General features: G+C 42.8%; 1 protein-coding gene across 1 annotated transcript in view; it reads left to right on the top strand.

Annotated features, from left to right (window-relative positions):
• The first annotated feature begins 9,166 nt into the window (after positions 1-9,166).
• cadps2 (Ca++-dependent secretion activator 2) overlaps positions 9,167-26,118 on the top strand; it is a 193,329-nt gene continuing 176,377 nt past the window's right edge. Inside the window, exon 1 of the mRNA XM_085413171.1 lies at positions 9,167-9,983. Coding sequence (XP_085269297.1) covers positions 9,651-9,983 — 333 coding nt within the window. The 5' untranslated portion in view covers positions 9,167-9,650. The remainder of the gene's footprint in view (positions 9,984-26,118) is intronic.

Raw genomic sequence — 26,118 nt, 5'->3', positions numbered from 1 at the left:
ATTGGTTTCAACATAACTTCTCTTTGTTCACAGCCATTGACATGTCGAAGAGGTTAACACGTGAGGAGCGAATCGAAATTGTGTTGATATCTGGTGAATGCAGTAACCGGGTCATTGCAGCAGATTTCAATGCAAGACACCCTACGAGATGTGCAGCACCTGAAACTACGGATTCTGGATGTCTGTGCTGGCATTTCTCAGTGTGTGAATGTGTGTGTGAATGGGTGGATGACTGGATATGTAAAGCGCTTTGGGGTCCTTAGGGACTAGTAAAGCGCTATATAAATACAGGCCATTTACCATTTACCATTTCTCCTGCGGTGTTGCTATCAGTGTGTGAAGAGTGGGAGAAGAGTGTTGCATTGACAATCCAACACAATGGGCAGCACATTGAACACATTTTATAAGTGGTCACCAGATATCAACACAATTTCGATCCGCTCCTCACGTGTTAACCTCTTCGACATGTCAATGGCTGTGAACAAAGAGAAACTTGTAAATAACTCGTGAAAGAATAAAGTTACATTGAAACCAAGCACATCATTGTTTTTCTTGTGACATTACCAATAAGTTTGATGTGTCACATGGCCCTCTTCCTATTGAAAAAACAAAAGTTGTATCCAAGATGGCCGACTTCTAAATGGCCACCATGGTCACCACCCATCTTGAGGAGTTTGCCCCCTCACATATACTAATGTGCCACAAACAGGACTTTAATATCACCAACCATTCCCATGTTATTACGGTGTATCCATATAAATGGCCCGCCCTGTACTAAAGGGGTTATTGATAACTTTTTCACACTCCACCTTTTCTACATCAACCATATTCACCAAGACAAAACTCACCTGTTACAACAGTGGTTCTTAACCTGGGTTCGATTGAACTCTAGGGGTTCGGTGAGTCGGTCTCAGGGGTTCGGCAGAGCCTCCACCACGGCTCATTTTGTGCACCAGTAAAAAACATATCTATGTCTTGAATTTGAAAAAAATCACATTTTATTTTTCACTAAAGAGGGGTTCAGTGAATGCGCATATGCAACTGGCGGGGTTCGGTACCTCCAACAAGGTTAAGAACCACTGTGTTACAATGATAAATCACCGAAGCTCATCAGCTGCTGGTCTCCACTCAGTTTGCCATCACAGACCAGAGGTTTATCCACAGCACACATGCCATCAGAAACAACTGCTGGTCTCTGTGGGAGTTTTTAATATCACAATGGGGATTGTCTTATCTAGATAATTATAGCAACTAATTTTGAACACGTAACCTGTTCTATATCAGACCAGCCTCATTTTCACAAATTCCTTTTCGAGTGACACATGAAGTGCAATATAGATTATTATTGATGTAATCATTTTTATACCCGCAGCCTGTTAGAAAATATGGTATATCAATTGAGGGAAGCCAAGTCTGGTTTACACTCCTGGTGATGCAGATAAGATAGATTACAAGATTACATTATTTATCACAAATAAAACAGATAAATGTCTCAGCAGGTAGAGCATCTATTAATCAGAATGGTTCAATCACTGGTTGCTTCAGTCTTTTAAAAGAAGCTGTACCATTAATTAATTCTTAGATTGATCATAATTTCAGATTTATCTCTTTTAATGGACTATGTACCAGTGGTCTTTAAGGTGACAGTAATTATACCTTTACCTTATAAACCCATCACTTGACCCTGCACATCAGGTTAAGTTGTAGGTTACAGATAAAGCTTTGGCACAAATTTCAGCTGAAGCATAAAGGATTGAAATGAGCTGTAATACTCCATGAAGCACATCAAAGTCCGCTCTCAGTGTTCCTCTTTGGATCTTAATCAGTTCACCGTACTCAACCACTTCATGGTTCAAACACTTAACATTCCACATAATGATCAGTGGAACAACTCCAGCTTTAACACTCTGTTTTCTCCATAGCTCCTCTGGGACTAATAGCATCAGCTGGTGAAGATTTTCCACTGCCAAGAGTATGGAAATGCAAAGATAAAACACTTTGCACTAAAATTGGACACATTTCCTAATAAAATTAATTTTAGCTCATAACTGTGACCTAAAGACCTAGACAAATTCTTAATTCATCTGAAAACCTGATGCTTATCCTTGCTTAGCCTTTACAATAATGGATTACACAGCAGTGGGGAATAGATTTCATCACAACAGATGTCTTTTTGAAAGTGCCGTAACTAAGTTTAAAGATATAATTCATCCACTGTTATCTTCAAATGCTTGTGCCAACACGGTGCAGAAGAGCTACTCCCACGTAGGTCGATTATCTTGCTAATATTTTTACTTCTTCACTGCATACTGTCAGGTTCAATTTATGAGAGAAGATGAAGAAACTCAAAGTATTTATTTTCCTCAATTTATTAAGCAGTTGAAGATTCTAATTAATAATGGCGCCATGGCTCTTCCTCCATTGTGCAAACCAAATGAACAAAACAGCACCACATCCAGGCAGTAAACATTTTTCCTATGTGACGAACAAAATATTAATATGATTGGTTAAAAGGTTGGGGAAAGACTGCAGTTTAAACTTGATCCCCCTTATTTGGCGTGGGTCCATCTCTTGGGTCATCTTACGCCTTCTGGACATCTCCCTGTAATAAGGCCTCCTGTAGTTCACCATGACAACCATCTCTTATCCTCCAGTCAGCCATATCCGGTCGTTAAGTCATGAGGTATGAATCCTGCTTTCAGGTCCAAACTACTCTGCGTCTATTAAGGCTGTTGTGTTTTTAATACAACTGTTGTGTTTTGTTTCTTATATATATATATATATATATATATATATATATATATATATATATATATATATATATATATATATATATATATATATATATATAGCATATATATATAGCAGCTGGATAGCGTAGTGGAGCAGCTGGATAGCGTAGTGGTTAAACTACACGCCTTTGGAACAGAGGATCGCAAGTTCGATTCCTGCCTGGGGCGTCTGTATCCAGTAAGGGTCCTAAGGCTAGACCCCCTATGCTAAGCAAGCCTACCGCAGACATGAGCGAGACAGATAAATATGAAGGCATGCCGGCTCGGACGTCGCCCGGATCAACAAGGTCCGCGTCAGGTGTTGAGGAACCAGGGCACCCTGACGAAAAGTGGGCTACTGGAACAAGAAGGCATCGGTGGGCAAGGGACGAAAACAGGGCGTTGTTGGAATGCTACTACACAAGTAACCCCGGCGGAAGGGGCTACATGAATAGGATGAGGGACCTATGGATTCTTCGATACCCAACATCCACAATGACGGCGAAACAACTAGTAGCTCAGTGTTCCAACATTCGAAAGAAGGGACTGCTCTCACAGCTAGAGATTGACGAGGTACAACACAAATGCTACGGCAAGGAGGAGTCAGGACGCCAGGTCAGGGGGGAGATATCATCACCCCCACCCGAGATTGGGTACATAGCCCCAAGTGATAGGAGAAGGATCGTTGAGTGCGAGAGGAACTGACCTGAAAAATAGGATCATGGCCAAGCTTGAAACCTGGATCCCCCGTAGCCGGTTACCAAGATTACGTGAAGTACCCTCAGAAGGTCTGCTAGATGATGTTAATGCAGCACTACGGGCAATACCTACAACCACAATTACCGACACTAACAAGCTGATCTACAATACGGCAGCAGTGATCAGTGAGATGCTTGGTTACAAGTTGAACAGCCACAAGGGGCAGTACCCTCCATGGAGAAGGAGGCTAGAGGGCAAGATCAAAGTAGCACGGAGGGAGGTGCAGAAAGGTGCGACAAATAAGGTGCCTAAGAAATACAGCAAGCTGTCCATACCTGAGGCCTTGGAAACTGCCAAGCAAAGACTCACAGCCTTGGCCAGCCGCTTGAGGAGGTACACCAGAGAGATAGAAGGCAGGAGAATAAACCAGCTGTTCTCCACAGAACCAGCAAAGGTGTACTCTCAGTGGCAAGGGAACAATAAGAGAACAGCACCACCAAGGCTGGAGACGGAGCAATACTGGAAGAGCATATGGGAGAAGGATGCAATGCTCAGTGGCTAGTGGATCTGAGGGCAGACCACAGCGACCTCCCTGAACAGGGTCCAGTAACCATCACAGTGGCAGATATCCAAGAAAGGGTCTCCAGTATGAAGAGTTGGACAGCACCAGGGCCCGACATGGTTCACGCCTACTGGCTGAAGAAGCTGACTGCACTCCACGAGCGTCTGGCAGCACAAATGAACCAGCTGCTAGTTAACGAGAGACACCCGGAATGGCTAACTGAAGGCCGGACGGTCCTGATCCCCAAGGACCCCAAGAAGGGACCGGTCCCCTCCAACTACCGACCAATAACCTGCCTCAGTACTACATGGAAGCTCCTGTCAGGCATCATATCGGCTAAGATGAACAGGCACATGGGTCAATACATGAGCGGGACACAGAAAGGAATTGGCAAGAATACCAGAGGTGCAAAACACCAGCTACTGGTAGACAGAACAATCAGCCGAGACTGCAAGACCAGACTGACCAACCTGTGCACTGCCTGGATTGATTACAAGAAGGCCTATGACTCAATGCCCCACAGCTGGATACTGGAATGCCTAGAATTGTACAAGATCAATGGGACCCTAAGAGCCTTCATCAGGAACTCAATGGGGATGTGGCGTACAACACTAGAGGCCAACTCCAAGCCCATAGCACAAGTTACCATCAAGTGCGGGATCTACCAAGGAGATGCTCTGTCCCCACTGCTGTTCTGCATAGGCCTGAACCCCCTCAGTGAGATCATTAACAAGACTGGCTACGGATACCGACTACGGAACGGAGCAGTTGTCAGCCACCTCCTGTACATGGATGACATCAAGCTGTATGCCAAGAGTGAACGAGACATCGATTCACTGATCCACACTACCAGGCTATACAGCAATGACATTGGAATGTCGTTCGGACTGGAGAAGTGTAGTCGGATGGTAACAAAGAGAGGGAAGGTAGTCAGAACTGAGGGGATTGAACTACCAGAAGGCAACATTGCAGACATAGAGGACAGTTACAAGTACCTGGGGATCCCGCAGGCAAATGGGAACCATGAAGAGGCCGCTAGAAAGGCTGCAACCACCAAGTACCTGCAGAGGGTCAGGCAAGTCCTGAGGAGTCAGCTGAATGGTAAGAACAAGATCCGGGCCATCAACACATACGCCCTGCCCGTGATCAGGTACCCTGCTGGGGTAATAGGCTGGCCAAAGGAGGAGATAGAAGCCACTGACATAAAGACAAGAAAGCTCCTGACCATGCATGGAGGGTTTCACCCCAAGTCCAGCACCCTGAGGCTGTACGCTAAGCGGAAGGAAGGGGGCCGGGGACTGGTGAGTGTCAGCACCACAGTCCAGGATGAGACAAGGAACATCCAAGAATACATTGGGAAGATGGCCCCAACTGACCGAGTGCTCAGTGAATACCTCAGGCAGCAGAAACCCAAGAAAGAGGAGGGAGACGAGGAACCATCATGGAAGGACAGGCCCCTGCACGGTATGTACCACCGGCAGATAGAGGAGGTGGCTGATATCCAGAAATCCTACCAGTGGCTGGACAAAGCTGGACTGAAAGACAGCACAGAGGCACTAATCATGGCAGCACAAGAACAAGCTCTGAGTACAAGATCCATAGAGGCTGGGGTCTATCACACCAGGCAAGACCCCAGGTGCAGGCTGTGTAAAGATGCCCCAGAGACAATCCAGCACATAACAGCAGGGTGCAAGATGCTAGCAGGCAAGGCATACATGGAACGCCATAACCAAGTGGCCGGCATAGTGTACAGGAACATCTGTGCCGAGTATAACCTAGAAGTCCCGAGGTCAAAATGGGAGATGCCCCCAAGGGTGGTGGAGAATGACCGAGCTAAGATCCTGTGGGACTTCCAGATACAGACGGACAAAATGGTGGTGGCTAACCAACCGGACATAGTGGTGGTAGACAAACAGAAGAAGACGGCCGTAGTGATCGATGTAGCGGTTCCGAATGACAGCAATATCAGGAAGAAGGAACACGAGAAGCTGGAGAAATACCAAGGGCTCAGAGAAGAGCTCGAGAGGATGTGGAGGGTGAAGGTAACGGTGGTCCCCGTGGTAATCGGAGCACTAGGTGCGGTGACTCCCAAGCTAGGCGAGTGGCTCCAGCAGATCCCGGGAATAACATCGGAGATCTCTGTCCAGAAGAGCGCAGTCCTGGGAACAGCTAAGATACTGCGCAGGACCCTCAAGCTCCCAGGCCTCTGGTAGAGGACCCGAGCTTGAAGGATAAACCGCCCGCAGGGGCGTGCTGGGTGTAAAAAAAAAAAAAGTATAAAATCACTATTCATTTTAAAGCTCAGTTTTTAAAACCTTACAATATAGCTACAGCTCAGCCCATGCAGCAGTATATTAATGACTAACCTCGTATTGTGGATGGGTTATCTCAGTTGTTCTTCCGACTGAAGTTTGGTCCATTCACAGCATCCTGCCATGCAATTGCATTTGTCCCTAACCATCGGGAACTCTTGCGTTAACTTTTGTCGAGTGGAAAAAAGTTAGCACTGTTTATATTATACTAACAGCTGTGATCTCTCAGTCAGAACATGCTATATCATGTTTAGGTGGAAACTAGCGAGCTAACTTCCTACTAACTTCTAACTCCATTAAATTTCATACATTTTGTTTTCATGGATGCCTGGATGTTAAACTTAATTGTTACACCTGGTAAAGCAGCAATGCTGATCGTTTTATTAAAGATGAAAGACTTTAGACAGTTTGTAACTCTCAGTGATACAGCAGTGTTCGTTTGATTTTGGGACCTGGAGCGAAGTTTGGACCCAGAAACGGCTAATAACGTCAGACTTAAAGACTGGATAGAAGGGGAGGGCAGAGAGAGAGAGGGTGCTCCCCCTAACGCCATGATTAATAGACATGTTTTCCTGTAGAGGTGTCAGTGTACCACAGTATCTAAGCTGTTCCTAGGACTACCCTCTTCTGGACAGAGAGCTCCAATGTTGTTCCCGGGATCTGCTGGAGCCACTCATCTAACTTGGGAGTCACCTCATCTAGTCCTCCAATTACCACTGGGACCACTGTTACCTTCACCCTCCACATCTTCTTGAGCCCTTCTCTTAGCTCTTGGTATACCTCCAATATATACAGTGGGGCAAAAAAGTATTTAGTCAGCCACCGATTATGCAAGTTCCCTCACTTAAAATGATGACAGAGGTCAGTAATTTGCACCAGAGGTACACTTCAACTGTGAGAGACAGAATGTGAAAAAAAAAATCCATGAATTCACATGGTAGGATTTGTAAAGAATTTATTCGTAAATTAGGGTGGAAAATAAGTATTTGGTCACCTCAAACAAGGAAAATCTCTGGCTCTCACAGACCTGTAACGTCTTCTGTAAGAAGCTTTTCTGTCCCCCACTCGTTACCTGTATGAATGGCACCTGTTTGAACTCATCATCTGTATAAAAGACACCTGTCCACAGCCTCAAACAGTCAGACTCCAAACTCCGCCATGGCCAAGACCAAAGAGCTTTCGAAGGACACCAGGAAAAGTATTGTAGACCTGCACCAGACTGGGAAGAGTGAATCTACAATAGGCAAGCAGCTTGGTGTGAAAAAATCAACTGTGGGAGCAATCATCAGAAAATGGAAGACATACAAGACCACTGATAATCTCCCTCGATCTGGGGCTCCACGCAAGATCTCATCCCGTGGGGTCAAACTGATCATGAGAACGGTGAGCAAAGATCCCAGAACCACACGGGGGGACCTGGTGAATGACCTGCAGAGAGCTGGGACCAAAGTAACAAAGGTCACCATCAGTAACACACTACAACGGCAGGGAATCAAATCCCGCAGTGCCAGACGTGTTCCGCTGCTGAAGCCAGTGCATGTCCAGGCCCGTCTGAAGTTTGCCAGAGAGCACATGGATGATACAGCAGAGGATTGGGAGAATGTCATGTGGTCAGATGAAACCAAAGTAGAACTTTTTGGTATAAACTCAACTCGTCGTGTTTGGAGGAAGAAGAATACTGAGTTGCATCCCAAGAACACCATACCTACTGTGAAGCATGGGGGTGGAAACATCATGCTATGGGGCTGTTTTTCTGCCAAGGGGACAGGACGACTGATCCGTGTTAAGGACAGAATGAATGGGGCCATGTATCGTGAGATTTTGAGCCAAAACCTCCTTCCATCAGTGAGAACTTTGAAGATGAAATGAGGCTGGGTCTTCCAACATGACAATGATCCAAAACACACCGCCCGGGCAACAAAGGAGTGGCTCCGTAAGAAGCATTTGAAAGTCCTGGAGTGGCCTAGCCAGTCTCCAGACCTCAACCCCATAGAAAATCTGTGGCGGGAGTTGAAAGTCCGTGTTGCTCGGCGACAGCCCCAAAACATCACTGCTCTCGAGAAGATCTGCATGGAGGAATGGGCCAAAATACCAGCTACTGTGTGTGCAAACCTGGTAAAGACCTATAGTAAACGTTTGACCTCTGTTATTGCCAACAAAGGTTATGTTACAAAGTATTGAGTTGTATTTTTGTTATTGACCAAATACTTATTTTCCACCCTGATTTACGAATAAATTCTTTACAAATCCTACCATGTGGATTCATGGATTTTTTTTTCACATTCTGTCTCTCACAGTTGAAGTGTACCTCTGGTGCAAATTACTGACCTCTGTCATCATTTTAAGTGGGGGAACTTGCACAATCGGTGGCTGACTAAATACTTTTTTGCCCCACTGTATATATGATGTGTATGTATGTGTATCTATACATGTCTTTGCTCTAAAAGATCTGAGAGTCTCATTAGCAGATACAGCCTGCCCTGTACTTTTGTTTTAGATGGCTTTTGAATTGTTAGTCCAATCCAGTTTATTGGTCAGGTGGTTATATGAGTCCGTTTTGCCAATGCCCATTCCCAGCATGTTTGTCTTTCTAAAAATCCACCACCAGTTCTTGATTTTGTGTTAACCTGGAATCGGCGCTGATACCAGTTGATGAAGTCCTTTGGTCAGTTTGAAAAAGTAAGTAAGATGAAACCACCCCTATTGCAACAATGATCATAAATTTATATCACCATGTTGACAAATGACACTCAAAACAATAATCAAAAATACACATTTCACTTTTTCAAGATAGATCAGGTCGAGAGGGAAGCAGAAGCTGCAATAAATATAACAGTTATATAGAGATATTTTAAGCAGCCTAAAAGGACTGAATTGATTATAATGTATGTACAATAACACAGAGCCATAAAGACTTGCAAACTTGCAAAACAGATCATTTCTTTATTTTACACACAGCCCCTTCTTAAATCCTGTTGACTGCAGGCTATCAGCATAAGCAAAGATATAATACATAAAAAACACAAACACTGGAAATTAGTTTTGGGCACAACACATTGTGCACGCGCCAACGCATTCTTTAAAGCTGTGAAGGAACGAAGTGCACGCGGAGACCACCTCTTAACAATGAAAACTCCGCCTACCTTTGCTTTCCGCAGTAACCTGACATTCCACTGAAGTCGTGGTTCAGAGCGCGCCACCTACGCAGACGTCAAGGCCACGTCGACTAAAACAAACAAAAAGACGCTCAAAAATTGTTTCCTGACTTTTTTCTCAGTCTGAAGCAGAATTTTGACACAGTGCACTATGTTAGATTCGTCTTCTAGCGAAGACACTGGTGGGGAGTCCGACTTAGAGCCTCAGAGGAAACCGGACGCCTCTTCCTCTGCAGAGAAACGGGAAACGGGACCCCCGGGCAGCCAGCAGCTGCGCTCCGCGACACCTGGAAGCCTCGCCGGCAAAAGTACGAAAGTGAACAGCGCTACAGATGAAGAACAGGAAAAGAGGAAACGTGAGTCCATTCAGAAGGAGGAAGAGGAGAGGAAAATAAAACTGCAGATTTATGTGTTCGTCCTCCGGTGCATAGCCTACCCGTTCAACGCCAAGCAGCCCACCGACATGTCCCGTCGGCAGCAGAAGGTGAGTTATTGCTGCACACCTGTTGAGTGTCTGCTATGCAAAAACCACTGTCTACCACTGGAAATGTGTTAACTGGAAGCAATTGGTCTTACCAGTCTAAAAAGTCAACACAAACGAGAAAACTGCATCGTTTTTGTGATCACTAGAACCAACCGGTCAATTCGGTTTATATTTAATCCGCAGTTAATCGTCAATTTTAACCAAATATACCCAGAAACGACGGGACATCCTGTGAAGGTTCGCAGAATGTTACAGGGTTTTCGTAGCAGCGTTCCCAGACCGGAGCTTGGGAAAGTTCTCTTGGCATCAGGGGAGCAAAAATGACCGTACGGAGGATGTTTTACGAACTTTTACCGGACCTCCAGTTTCACCGTTCGGGTTAACGCCGTCCTCCGTCGTGGTTCTTCTTTCCTCTCACCGCATCTGCTCTGAGCAGCGGCTTCAGGTATTGCTACGCTCGGGGAGATTAGTTGTGTTAACCGGTATTACAAGTCTAACAAGATCACGATTACACGGTCATACCCTGAAAGCATACAGTGCCACAACTTGGAATATTTCACAAGTCGTTTTCAGCAGATAATCAATTCATTTCTCATCATTTTGCGGCAGGAGTTGACGCATCTGCAGGGGAGAAGCAACCTGCTAGTCTGCAAGTCATAAACTCACAAAAAAGAGAAAAGAGAGACACAAGAGAAAGAGTTTATGCTTAAACTTAAACTTTTTTTTTTTTTTTTTTTACAAAAATGTTGTTTTACGAGTTGCAGCTCATTAAAAGCTGTGGTTGCAAGAGATATTTTTTCTGTTTAGGCAGATTTATGAACCCATTCGTAATATATCTGCTTTACAGTAGGGCTGAACGATTATGGAAAATAATCTAATTGCGATTTTTTGCCCCAATATTGCGATTGCGATGCGATATGCGATTATTTTTTAAGGTCTTTGTCTTCTGTATTATTAAACAAAGACAAGCAATACATCATATAGTATGGCCAATACTATATTACATTAATTTTAAACTGTTCTTTCCTGGAAGACAGACCTCTGTTATGATGACATGAGGTGATGCATGAATTGATGACTGACATTTTTATTTAACTTCTTCAATCACAACAGTATATTTGAACATACACAATAGTTTATTTTTAGCTTACAAACATCTGAGCATAAAGTGCTGACAAGGAACCCTGGTGTAAACATTAAAATGAAAGTCAGTACAATGTGCAGATTGCAGAAATATACATAAAAAAAATCAGTGGCTTTACCACACTCAGTTTTTCGACATCTGTGAACTACTAGACAGTCATTCAATTAAAAAATAATATTAAATAAATAAAACTAATAAATAAAAAATACACACATCTTACTGATCTCTGCAGTCAGTAACATTACACATAAAGTGAAACCTAATAGCAATTGTATAAACACACACACAAACACGCCTTTAAAATTTAAAGGCGTGAAATTGGACGGTCTAGTTCTGATTGGCGTCACCGCTGTCTCGGTGGAGTTTAATAAACTCGGCCGTCTGCTTCTTGCTATCTAAAATATAACCAGACACTGGCGTAAATTCTCGACTGTCTCATACTTCTGTTTAATAAGTTTTCTGTTTGACGTTTAGTCAGCTGTGTGAAAACCAAGGAGGAACCCACCCGGGGGATTAATAAAGTTTTATTTTATCTAATCTAATAACTTTAATCTCAGCCAAACCAATTTACTCACGAACAAACAAAACACTGAAAAAAGCCCAACAATAACATTTTTAGGTTGTCTAAGTGACGTATATATTACGTTTAACCCGAGCAGCGAAACTCCGCGGTGATCTGAAAATGATGTGCCGGGAGTTGTGCCGTTCTCGGCCGCATCAGTAACCCTCGAGCTCCCGGCTAGCTGTCGAGCTGGTGGGTAGCAGACGCCTCTGAAAACGTCGAAGCACTTTTGCAAATATGGGATATCTTGATAAACCGAGCAGATATTTGATGTTTACACAACTACTTTCTCGCCTGAAAATATGTTAAAAGTTTATTTTGTGACCCAGAAAGATTAGTATGAGTAATTTTAAAACTTAGTAGCGGCCGCCATTGCTGGAAACTGGAGTTTGGCTGGGCCGCGCTATGAATTCTGGGATATGGTAGTAATTTGGACAGCCTTATAATCGCAGTATAATCGCAGCCTTTGCGGTTAGAAAATTGCACTTGATCATGTCGCGATATTATCGCAAATGCGATATATCGTTCAGCCCTACTTTACAGCACAGAATTTAAGGAAATCTGTTTGGTTGTCTATTTCTTTTTTGTAACACTGTTACAAATGCATATACATCTTACACTGTTGGTAAGCCTGTTTAGTTCCACTTAAATGGTCCTACATTTGTAAGGAAAATGACTTTTTGTGGATAGTGCAGCAGAGCTGAATAAGTTGCCTCCAGGAAAGATTTGCCTTCTCTGTCAATGCCAAACAGCTTATTCAGCTGTTAACTCTTGTTTGGTGTCCTTTATTGGACTGAATGATTGAAATCTGAAGAAACACCACATGATGACAACTATGCTAATAACAAAAGACTACTAATGTGGCACTCAGATAATTGTTAATAGTTGAATGACCAATGTTGACGTCTATGATACCTGTTTAAGACTTTAATGTTGTTCAAACGAGAGCTTTACACATCTCTTGAAAATTCTCCAAAAATGTTGTTCAGAGTGATGACGATGAACTTCAGCTGTTAGTGAGGGAAGGAGTGATGAAGTTCTCCGTAAGCTCGAAGAGGCCAAGATGACACTGTTGGTATCAATATTTAACACACTTAGATATTTTTAGTATTGAATAACTATTCAACTATATCAAACTATTGTTTTGTATTTCTTTTTTTTCTTTTTTTCATTAAAAATAAATTAAAATTAGGATAAGAAATCTATTTTAGCTTCTGTGATGTTATGGGCCTCGCTCTGTTAGTGCCTTTACAACATTAGAGAATGTGGGACTTGTTGGTTGACTTATACTAGATCTCCGTGAGGGCTCTGTACACTGGTGCACACTTTCCTGCATGTTTCTCACACAGCACGCTGGTGTTCTCGGTTGGCTTTTGCTATTGGTTGCGACTGGTTTGCAAACTATGAATTGGCACACTACCACTAGGATGTACTAGTGTAACTAGGTTGATTGTACTAAGAGTATGACACATTCAAGGAGCTAGTAGCCAGCTCAAATCATTTTAGCCAAACACACAGCTCTAGATTGGATTGCAGGATGCAGGACGATTCAGCTGATTATGTGAATAGTTTCCTTCTGTTTGTCCACATCAGAATCACATGAATGTATTTGTGAAGAGCTGGAGTGCAGCCCAATGTTTTGACATTTCAGCATACACATCTGAGTATCATACATTGTCGAAAAATTCTACCACATATGTAGGAGTCGTCAGTTCATTGCACAGTAGAGCTGGGCGATAGAACGATAACGATATGTATCGCGATATAACTTTTACTCGATAGAGAAATTCAACTATCGCGATAGACCTCGCTGCTCTTGTCCTCTTTAAAAAAAGAAAAAAAGAACAGACAATCCAAATTAAGTAGCGCAGAGCCGAACCAATCACAGCCGCAGCGTCACGTCACGTGACTTGATACGTACAGCACAAGTGCCAAGCCGCACATGTGTATTTGTTTGGGAAGCAGCCAGCCACCGTACCGCCCGGGTAATGGAGGAAATGAGTGTGCTGACTAGAAAAATCAACCGAGCGTGACCGAAGAGAAAACGGATGATGGTTCCAAGGCCGGAGAGATTGTCGAACGGAAGAGCCATAGAAGTTCCGTAGGGTGAAGGTATTTCGGCTATTTCAAGTCTGACAAAAAACAGAGTAGAGTTCATTGTAAATTGTGCCGAAAGCAAGTCTGGAAATACAATAAACTGGTGCATGCGCTACGTCCACACGTACCCGGGTATTTTTGAAAACGCAGATTTTTCTATGCATTTGCACCTTTCGTCCACACGTAAACGGCGTTTTTGGTCACTGAAAACGAAGATTTTTAAAAACTCAGTTTCTGCATTTATGTGTGGACTAGGAAAACTGAGAAAACGCAGCGTCAAAGGTGTGCACATTTTTTGACGTCACACTGTGCGCCACGTTATTGTTTCGGTGAAATGAATTTCTACAATACTGTTAATTCTACTCTCTGCAGTGTTTAAATGCTTACATATACACACAGTTACTGTCCCTCCACACATACGACTCGGTTCTGCTTCTATGCCCCAGCTTTGTTTACTTTTTCCCACCGAGGCTTCTAGACTTCTGATTGGCCAACATTTCTGCACGGTTAGGAATCTAGCGCCACCTGCTGCTTTGGCATGTTCATAGCAGCGTTTTCCTTCATTTCTGCCTTTATGTGTGGACGGGATTATTTTTTAAAACGAAAACGGAAAATCTCCATTTTCAAAAATACCCGTGTACGTGTGGACGTAGCCTCAGTCTCTGACTGGAAGCGCTAATTCGTCATTCGGCTTTTGTCAGACTAAAGTAACTGTTAAAACTGTTTGAAAAGCTAAGCTATACAACAAGGAGAGATTGAGAATTTCCTTTTAGTTCTCAGTTTATTTGATATTGACAAAAGTTAGTCAGTTTTGTCTGTTCTTCTGTAAAACAAACTAAGATTTATTTTTAGAATTAATATTTTGTTTCTAAGTGGAATTGACAATTTAGTCTGTTTCGTTTGTTCTATTTTGAAACTTAAACGCTTTAGCGGCTGCCTTTTGTGTAGTTTGCAATATTTGCCTTTATTTATCTGAAAAAGTCTCATGTTCCTTAAGTACATCTACCCTGTTGAACTTATTATGGGAAATAAATATTTAAATAAAAACAAGCTGCTGATTATTTCACATTTTACTTGTGAGCAACGGCACATTTAAATCTTACAAATATAGTTATTTGGCTTATATCGTGATAGATATCGTTATCGCCTGAAATGAAAAAAACATATCGTGATATGAAAAAATCTTATATCGCCCAGCTCTATTGCACAGACGACAAAAGCTAAGCAAATAATGTTTATTTAAACATAAGCACATTTTTCTTTTTACTGATTATTGGTTAAGGTTAGGGATAGGGTTATGGCTCATCTCACAATGTATGGATAGCCATACGTAAGTGGTTACACCTGATGTTCAGCAGCGGCTTCCTGCACCTTAATGGTGGGCATAAATACATGTTGCAGCAGTGTGAAAAGCAAACAGTGTGGAGGATCTTTCCACAGTGTTTAGACAAAGGAAGCCAACATCTGGTGTCTGTCCCTGTGTGTTGGCCCTGCAACAGACTGGCGACCTGTCCAGGGTGTACCCCGCCTCTCGCCCTATGACAGCTGGGATAGGCTCCAGCGCCCCCCGCGACCCTGAAAAGGATAAGCGGAAGCGAATGGATGGATGGATGACAAACTCATTAAGTGGATCAGGCTCTTGTACCAAGAGCAGTTGTGAATCTAGTGTTTTGGGTCCTTTACAATTCACAAAGAGCCTCTCCAATCAGCATTTATTATGTTATAGATAATTTAATCATACAAGATAAGTCTAGTTAAATGACAGAACATTAATCTGGAAATGGGAGAGATTATATTTATTTACATAACAATGTCAAAGATCAAGCTGAGCGGTTATGAAGTTGGCTTCTTTGTCGTTTCAAACAAGAATAATACTTTCTGCATCTGTGAGTCAGCTAGAGGCTACTCTGGTCCGAGTCGCATGAATTTCATCAGCGCGAGTAGTCCTACATACGTCCATGTTGTTGTCTGTTTTTATGACCTTGTGGGTTTGTCAACAAGGTCTAGTGATGGGCAAAGCAAGACTTTGTGAATCACTGAAGCATGTTTGTGCCGGAATTGTATCGAGGCTTCGAACTCATCTCCACCACGACACCTTTGGCCAATTTGGGTATCCCTACATCTTGATAATGCTATTCTGTGAAACAATGACACAGACAAGCCCAGCACAATTACAAATGAACTACTTACTATACCAGACTGTCAAAAACTGTGATCAACACGTTTTGGAGAAATCCCCACACAAAGACTGCATCCTGTGATTGTGCTGATCAGTATGCTTCAGCAAAACTCTCAAACTGTTAATATTCGTGTTGGTCACAGTAAATCAATTTATAAAGTAAAACATTCTTAGAAAAGACAGCCAAGATGTCTGTGAAGGTTCTCAGTCATCCAGGTCATCGTAGTCAAAGGAACTTGCAAAGAAAAGCGTCTGGACTTCTTTAAGTTGCTTGAAGACGTTTCACCTCTCATCCGAGAAGCTTCTTCAGTTCTAAGGTCAAATGGTGGAGAGTCCCAGATATAAACCTAGTGGGAGTATCCCCCCACAGAGGGACAAAAGGACCCCTGATGATCCTCTAATCGCCTGAGCCAAGGTGTGAAACTGGGTGTGGGTCCCAATCAGCCAGAGTTTCGGGTGAGCTCATTGTGAAACCTGGCCCCACCTTATCATGCGAATTCCTGAGGTCAGATGGCCCAGGATGTGAGTGGGCGTTAAGGCGTCTGGGAAGGGATCTCAAAACTGGATTATAGATGGCAGAGAGTTGGTGTCGTAAACCACCGCCTCTGTTCAAAGATGGTCGCTCACAGTGGACATAGATGGCTTCTTTCACTCCTCTTTCAAACCATCTGTCCTCTCTGTCCAAAATGTGAACATTGGCATCCTCGAAAGAGTGTCCTTTATCCTTAAGATGCAGACGGACTGCTGAGTCTTGTCCTGTGGAGGTGGCTCTTCTGTGTTGTGCCATGCGCTTGTGAAGTGGCTGTTTGGTCTCTCCAATGTAGAGGTCTGGGCATTCCTCGCTGCACTGTACAGCATACACCACATTGTTAGGTTTGTGTTTTGGCGTTTTGTCTTTCGGGTGAACCAGTTTTTGTCTGAGCGTGTTGCTGGGTCTGAAATACACCGGGATGTCATGCTTGGAGAAAACTCTCCTGAGTTTCTCTGATACACCGGCTACATAGGGGATGACAATGTTGTTGCGTCTGTCCTTCTTATCCTCCCTCACTGGTGTCTGGTCTTCTTTTCTGTGCCTCTTTGCTGACTTTAAGAACGCCCATTTAGGATAGCCGCACGTTTTGAGTGCTTCCTTTACATGTGTGTGTTCCTTCTTTTTCCCTTCAGGCTTAGAGGGAACATGTTCTGCCCGGTGGTGTAGGGTCCTAATTACTCCAAGTTTGTGTTCCAGAGGGTGATGGGAGTCAAACAGGAGGTACTGGTCCGTGTGTGTGGGCTTCCGGTAAACTTTGATGTTGAGTTTGCCATTCTCTTCAATGTGCACGGCGCAGTCCAGGAAAGGCAAACAGTCGTCCTTTGTGTCTTCCCTGGTGAACTTGATGTTTTTATCCACAGCGTTAATGTGCGCAGTGAAGGATTCCACTTCTTGTGTCTTGATTTTGACCCAGGTGTCGTCCACATATCTGTACCAGTGGCTGGGTACTCTTCCTTTGAAAGAGCCAAGAGCCTTCCTTTCCACTTCCTCCATGTAAAGGTTGGCTACAATAAGTGACACGGGGGAGCCCATGGCACAGCCATGTTTTTGTCTGTAAAAGCCTTCGTTGTACTTGAAATATGTAGTGGTGAGGCAGAGGTCTAACAGTGTGCAAATCTGATCAGGTGTGAAGTTGGTCCTGTCCTCCAAGGAGCTGTCTTCTTGTAGTCGTTTTCTGACAGTCTCCACGGCCTCTGTGGTGGGTATGCAAGTGAAGAGAGAGACTACATCAAAGGACACCATGGTTTCATCTGGATCCAGGGTAAGTTTCTGGACCTTGTCAGTGAAGTCGGTGGAGTTCTTGATGTGGTGTGGGGTCAAATCAAATCAAATCAAATCACTTTTATTGTCACATCACATGTGCAGGCACACTGGCACAGCACATGCGAGTGAAATTCTTGTGTGCGAGCCCCACAAGCAACAGAGATGTGCAAACACAACAACACAAACGAGCAAAATACAAGAATGGCCAACCTGAAACTAATAAATATATGTACAATATATAATAGTGTATGCATTTCTGGATGTGTATACTAAATATTTTCCTACGTGTGTGTGTGTGTGTGTATTAGGGCTGCCACAAACGATTATTTTGATAGTCGACTAGTCACCGATTATTTTTGCGATTAGTCGACTAATCAGATCATCATCCATTGGACGTACAGCGTACAGCTTATTGCACCAGCAGCATCTGGTCTTATATAACTATCATTAGCTTACAGCTTGAAGTGTTTGTGCTAACTAAAAATAAAGACAAGATGGTAGTTTATTAATTTTTAATGAAATTTGCAGATTGTTTCGGTGAAGTTTAATAAACTCCTTGCTTTCTAAAATATAACAGGACACCGGAGTATATTATCCAGCGTCTCAAACTTCTGATGATCAGCTGTCTGCTTGAAGTTTATTTAGCTGTGCAAAAACTATAACTTTAATCTTAGCCAAACCGATTTACTCAGGAACAAATAAAATACTAAAGAAAGCCAAACAATAACATTTTAAGTTATCTAAGTGACTTATATATCATGTTTAACCTGAGTAGCGAAAGACAGTGGTGGGTTTGAAAACGATTTGCCGGGAGTCCGGTGTTCTCACGGCTCTAGTTAGCCTTGCCCCCGCCTAGCTAACGAGCTAGTGGGTAACAGACGTCTCCGAAAACGTCGGAGAGCTTTTGAAAATATGTGGTGTCTTGATAAACTGAGCAGATATTTGAGGTTTACACAGCTACATTCTCGCCTGAAAATATGTTAAACGTTTATTTTGTGACCCAGAAAGAATAATAAGAGTAAAGTTAAAACTAACTAGCTGCCGCCATTGTTGACAACTGCGCTGGGCTGCGCTATGAATTCTGGGACACAGCTTCTTCTTCTTCGGGGTTTAACGGCAGCTGGCATCCTTGTACATGCAGTGCTGCCATCTTCTGTTTCAGTCCGTTATTACACCCTTAAATCCTACTACTCATTCCTGCGTCCTTTGTGATCTTACAAAGCTTCAAACGATGCGTCGACTATTAAATTAGTCGTCGACGATTTTAATAGTCGACATAATCGTGACTAGTCGACTAATCGTGGCAGCCCTAGTGTGTATACACATTTTTACAAATTAAATAGTAAAAAAAAAAAAAAAAATAAAAAATAAAATATATAAAATATACAGAGTTGAATATGTGCAAAACAAGTGGCATTTATATACAGTGTGGAGTGCATAATGTTGAAGTTCCAGTAGTGAAGCTGAGGTGTCTATGACGTGTTCAGCAGTCTGATGGCCTGATGGAAAAAGCTGTCTCTCAGTCTGCTGGTACAGGACCTGATGCTGCAGAACCTCCTTCCTGATGGAAGCAGTCTGAACAGTTTATGGCTGGGGTGACTGGAGTCCTTGATGATCCTCCCCGCTTTCCTCAGGCAGCGCTTCCTGTAGATGTCTTGGAGGGAGGGAAGCTCACCTCCAATTATCCGTTCAGAGCACCGCACTACTCGCTGGAGAGCTTTGCAGTTGTAGGCGGTGCTGTTGCCATACCAGGTGGTGATGCATCCAGTGAGGATGCTCTCAATGGCACAGTGATAGAAGGTCCTGAGGATGCGGGGGCTCATGCCGAATCTTTTCAGTCTCCTGAGAAAGAAGAGGCGCTGCTGCGCCTTCTTCACTGTTTTGTTTGTGTGTACTGACCACGTAAGATCCTCAGCCAGATGTACACCAAGGAACCGGAAGCTGCTCACTCTCTCCACAGCAGCGCCGTTGATGGTGATAGGGGTGTGTACTTCTCTGCACCTCCGGAAGTCCACTATCAACTCCTTTGTCTTTGCGACGTTGAGGGTGAGATGGTTGTCTTGACACCAGTGGGTCAGGGCGCTGACCTCCTCCCTGTAAGCCGTCTCATCACCGTTGGTGATAAGACCCACCACTGTAGTGTCGTCCGCAAACTTCACAATGATGTTGGAGCTGTTAGTGGCTGTGCAGTCGTAGGTGTAGAGTGAGTACAGGAGAGGGCTCAATACACACCCCTGTGGAGCACCAGTGTTCAGTGTGATGGGGGATGAGGTGATGCTGCCCAGTCTGACCACCTGGCGTCTGTCAGACAGGAAGCTAAGGATCCAGCTGCAGAGGGAGCTGCTCAGTCCTAGATCCTGCAGTTTCCTGTCCAGCTTCGAGGGAACGATGGTATTGAATGCTGAGCTGTAATCTACAAACAGCATCCTCACATACGTGTCTCTCTTCTCCAGGTGTGACAGGGCAGTGTGTAGTGTCAGGGCTATGGCATCATCAGTGGACCTGTTGTGGCGGTATGCAAACTGTAGAGGGTCCAGTGAGTCGGGTAGTGCAGAGCAGATGAAGCCCCTGACCAGCTTCTCGAAGCATTTGCTTACGATGGGGGTCAGGGCTACAGGTCGCCAGTCGTTCAATGAGGAGATGGTGGAGGATTTGGGTACAGGGACGACGGTGGCCATTTTGAAGCAGGCTGGGACAACAGACAGAGAGAGGGAAAGGTTGAAGATGTGTGTGAACACTCCAGCCAGCTGAGCCGCGCATGACTTGAGGACGCGGCCGGGAATCCCGTCCGGACCAGTAGCTTTGCGCGCGTTCACCTTCCTGAAGCACTTCCGCACATCCTCCTCAGACACAGTGTGCGCACTGACGTCATCCGCGGTGCGCACACTGTCCGGTCTCATGGTGTTCGCTGCGTCGAATCTAGCGTAGAATACGTTTAGATCCTCACACAGAGAGGCCGTGGTCTGCGGTGAGAGGCCGTGGTCTGCGGGGTGTTCCCCACGAGAGGCGCAAGGATGGTAGCAAGGTGTTTAGCAATGTTGTAAGTGGCTGAGTTTATGCTACTGACTATGGGTCTGAGTGGGACAGCTTCCTTGTGGATCTTAGGAAGTCCATAGATGCAGGGCATGGCATCCCCTGGATAAAGGCGGTGGTATGTAAGGCGGTCAATAATTTTGTCCCTTTCAAAGTCTTGAAGGCAAGCTATAACTTTCTTTTTGTAACTGCTTGTGGGGTCTCGTTTTAGGGCTTCGTAGGTATTGTTGTCACTGAGGAGAGTAGTGATCTTTGTATGGTAATCTGTAGTGTTTAGGACCACGGTGCATCTTCCCTTATCAGCTGGTAAAACAGTGATGTTGTGGTCTTTGCTCAGGGAAGTGACGGCCTTCTTTTCCTGTATTGTGAGGTTGGATGGAGGGACTTTGGCACTGGAGAGCGTGGCTGAGACTTTCATCCTGATTTGCTCTGCTTCTGTCTGTGATAATTTATTAATCCGTATGGCAGATTCTGTGGCTGTGATGAGGTCCACTATGGGCAACTGTTGTGGAGAAATGGCAAAATTGAGTCCTTTGGCTAATACTCTCTTTTCAGGTTCAGTGAGAATCCTGTCTGAAAAGTTCTTAACCCATTTCTCCTGACTGGCATCAGGTGTGTTTTCTTCTCTGGGTTGTGTAGGTTCAGGATGAGGAGTGTGTGTTTTTGAAAGCAAGGTGTGAAATGTCCTGCGTTGTCTTTCTTTTCCTTTAGAGTGTTGGACCCGCTGAGCCTTGTCCACAAACTTGTAAACCTCTTCTAAGATTGGAGAGGGTAGAAGGATTTCCAGTTCCTGCAGAGTCTGGCTGATCTTGATCTGGAGGGCATCTATGGTGAAATGGACCTGTCTTATCCTTTCACTTAAAAGGTGATTTTGTGCTCTCTGTAGAATCAAGTCTGCTCTGTATCCCCTGACCGTGGATCCAAGGCGCAGGCTCTTAGGAACAACTCTGCTTTGTCTACATCTTAGGTTGAAACGGAGATGGTTCCTATAATCCGCTAGTTTCCTTGATTCCCTTTCATACTCCCGCACCAGTTGAAGGGTGTTCCTCCAAAAATGTACGGCAATATGTCTGTGAAGGTTCTCAGTCATCCAGGTCATCGTAGTCAAAGGAGCTTGCAAAGAAAAGCGTCTGGACTTCTTTAAGTTGCTTGAAGACGTTTCACTCAGGCGATTAGAGGATCATCAGGGGGTCCTTTTGTCCCTCTGTGGGGGGATACTCCCACTAGGTTTATATCTGGGACTCTCCACCATTTGACCTTAGAACTGAAGAAGCTTCTCGGATGAGAGGTGAAACGTCTTCAAGCAACTTAAAGAAGTCCAGACGCTTTTCTTTGCAAGCTCCTTTGACAAAAGACAGCCAAGTTTACTGTAATAACCACACAGGTTTCCAGCTGTTTTTGGTTGACTATTAAGTTTTTCGGGGTGTATGTCAACAGGCTTGTTCTATAAACTGTCAAGCAAAGCTAGAAGCTAGCATAGCATTAGCTTTTGTTTTGAATTATTAAAAGAATATATATTTAAATAAAATGCTATGTGCTTTCCTTTTTTGTAAGTTAACACGTGTTATGTTTTTTGACCAATCCTCATCCTCTGCTGAGCAACTTCTAACCATGCGAGCCTCCTGTTGTTTTTGAGATATTCACAACGGAAGCGTCAGCAAGAATAAAAAGGAAAACAAAAAATTCATCTGTCATGAAAATTGTTAAGAAATACATCATCTGTAATTAATGGATGTGTTTTTCTAGCTTTTGTTTTTACAGTATGAATATATTCTTTATGGTGTGTGTGAGTAACGCAGTGTATGACGTCACTTGACGGAGCAAATAACATTTTCTGTTGAAAGTAGAAAAATACTAGAAAACTAAGTCAGAACTGAAAATTTATCCGTGTTTTATTTCCTCGATGAAAGCAGAGGTGGTGTTTATTGAGATAATTTCATGATTTTAGAGCGCAGTGTGCCACTCTCTCTCTGCTGATACACAGCAAATCCAGCATGTCCAAATTAACACTGTCGGATTTGATTTCAACACTATTAAAGTGTCTATATGGGTCCACACCAGAGAGTGTTAATTTAACTCTTTTTAGAGAGTTGGTACGTTAACTCTGATTTAGTGTTAAACACCAAATCTGTCTGGAGTTGATAATTTAACACTTGGTGTTAAGAGTTTATATATTAACTCTCAAAGAGTATTTTAGTTTAACTACGTAAGAGTTATCTTCTAATTCATTCTAAAAAGCGGGAATTTTACTGTTCTGAATTTCTAGAAATTTCTTTTGGAAATAAACATTTACTAAAAAGATGCAATGGTTTTTGAAAAACATTTATTCTGAACTGTGCACCACAATTTGAAAACATTTTCTAAAAGATGTAACAGTATACATGTTCTCACTTTCATTAGAATTTTGTTTATCAAAAGGTCTGACATGGTAAATGCAAATAACAGCATCTCATCACATATTTCTTCCATACAATATGCATGTCCTTCATTCATCCCTTTGTGGAACTTCAACGCACTTCTGCTCTCCCCCATATTCCATCTTCACAAGCATATCCTGTGCGGAGATCGAATAAAAATTAGTTGACACTAATTAATGGCACAAATAATCCAGTAAACAATTGCAGCACAGTAAAAAAAAAAAAGGAATCCTCTTTGAGCCATTACTTGTGTAAAGTATTTTCCCAAAAGACAAGGACACAGGCAACAGGTAATACTGAACTAAATGTAAAACCTCAACCTTTTTCATTTTTACCTAAACCGTGTGCACAAAACTCTGGAGGGATCTAAATGCTAACGTAGAATCCAGTCAGGACGTCTGCTACTGCTGTTTGCTCGTTTTTTTCATGGGCGATCGTTTTCAGGCTTCAAGTAGCACCATTATACCAACATTTCACATTCTAGACATTGTTTTAGGTGTATTTGACCAAAGGTTTGACTGAAAATTCACATGCAAGCTTTTTTTCAAGGCTGTGGTATTTGCCCGCAAACAATACCTTTCAGCTAGCTAAAACAGAATATTATGCTATCACCGAGCAACATGGCTAATGCCTTTCACACAGCTTTGTCTCAACTCCAAAGAGCCACAGAAGTAAAAGCTCATAATAATAATTGAAACAATCTTTGAAAAAATGACTTACCAAGCATGGCAAACAACTCAAATATGTAGAGCAAAATGTTCTGAAACGGCTTCACTTCAGCTTCGATTGGAGCCTATGGTGCTGGGGGCGGAGTCTGTGAATTTACTCTGTTGGTGTCATAGCCCCTGTAGGAGTTCAGAGTTAAGAGGTCAAGAGTTAATGTTTCCATTGTAACACCTCCAGATTTGACAGAGAAACACTCATTTTTAACACTCTATTTTAACTACTATCATTTTACACCTCAGAGTTACATTAAAAGAATGTGACTCTGCTTAGAGTAAAATTAACTCTACTTTTGCAAGGAGACTATTAACACCAAAACATTTAACACTTTTGAATTTGCTGTGTAGGAGTGAATGGAGTTCACCCAACAGTCTCTGTCTCTCGCTTTCTCTCATCTATATGCCAGTAATTAAAATAAGATATTTATGTTATTTATATATCTATATAGTGTTTATTTTACTACATTTTGGATTCCATTGTTTAGGTTCTTGGATAGTCTATATTAGTTTCACACAATCCACAGCAAAAATAACAATGATGGAGAGTGTATTATATCGGAGCAGTTGCATCATAAGCGTTAATTTAGTAATTACAAGACAAAATGTGAATCCTGGTCATTTCTTTTATACATCAAAGACGTAGAACAGAAATGACTACTTGACTGTCAGGTTAGTACGGCTTGCTAGGTCTAACATGAAAACTGTTATCAAAAAGTTGAGTATCAAGCTCATAGGCAGATGGAAAGAGACAGAGCTGGTTCTTTGAAGAAACTCTTACAGAACTGTCAGCAAAATTGCTAATATGATGAAAGTCATTTTTCAGGCTCAGAATGGACGTTTTGTAGACAGATAAAATGATCTGTCTTTTTATAGTGCACAGTGAGCCTGTGTCTTCTTATTTGTCAAAAATATAGTTTTTCTGTTATTTTTAATAATTTGTTAAACAAAAATGTTTCAATAATTATTATTAATGTATTTTTGGGAGTTGGCCAACTTCCTTTTAGCCTAAATCTTTAAGTTATTTTAGCTGGGTGTAGTTCTTTCACTCAGTCAAGTGTTTTCCTCACATAAACTTTACATTTTAACAATTTCATCTGAGACAACAACATTCACTCTGTTTATGACTGAAAATCTCCTTGTCCTTATTTTGAATGTTGCGTTGCCATTAGCGAGCTAGACATGGCCTTTCCCTCTTGTGTTTTTTCTTTTGGCAGGCTGACAAAGTTTTGTTGTTCAGGTCCTTTTCCTCTCCAGAAACACGTGTTTCATTGTCAAACTCTAACGTCTCCATCATACACTGCAGCAGGTGACTGTAGACCTTGTTCTTATCTGGTGATCTGCTGTGAGCTGGAGAACCTGTAGCAAATGGAGAAGAATGGAACAGAAACTAAGCCAAATTCATTGGAATGGCCTGTATTTATATAGCGCTTTACTAGTCCCTAAGGACCCCAAAGCGCTTTACATATCCAGTCATCCACCCATTCACACACTGGTGATGGTAAGCTACATTGTAGCCACAGCCACCCTGGGGCGCACTGACAGAGGCGACTATGAAGGACTATGGTTTCCAGCTCCAGCCAAACGTGATAGTTAGAGAATTGTTTTTGACAAACATTGCAGTCACAACCAAGGAGTAGTCTGTCAGAATTTCTCCTTCAGCCACTCAGTGACTCCTTCAGGTCCTGTTTCAATAAACTCTGTTTGCTGTAGGCATGTGACGTCAGCCTCTTTATTGTAGTTAATCAATTTACAGCACACTCTTACATGCCTCATTTGATGTTATTGATTTATAGCTGACAGAGGGAGCAGTTTTGTTGTTGTTGTTTTTAAATAATACAAGTTAGAAAAAGTAGAATAACAAATTATTGTAGGGAGAGAAGTGGACATGAGCATCACCATGAAAATCGAAAATAAAATAAAAATTAAGCTATTTCATATCTCTGTTTTCTCAGCTTCACTGAACTTGACTCCATTTTAACTATCTAGTTTGTGTATTATTATACCCCTCATAATACAAGGAGTTACTGATCATACATTATTACCGGCTGAATTAATTTTACAGTTTTAATGTTTAGGCTGTGATAGCTCCTGCCACAATCTAGATTTAGTAAGCATTTAGATTGTGTTAACCACTGCACTATGAAGCCACTCCTGTCTTACGCGACAAGAATAGCTTTCCGACAGGT

This window comes from Rhamphochromis longiceps, linkage group LG7 (genome assembly GCF_057381845.1).
Source record: "Rhamphochromis longiceps isolate RC_006_pf linkage group LG7, R_longiceps_female_GT1.1, whole genome shotgun sequence".
NCBI lineage: Eukaryota > Metazoa > Chordata > Actinopteri > Cichliformes > Cichlidae > Rhamphochromis > Rhamphochromis longiceps.
This window is presented reverse-complemented; position numbering and strand designations above follow the sequence as displayed.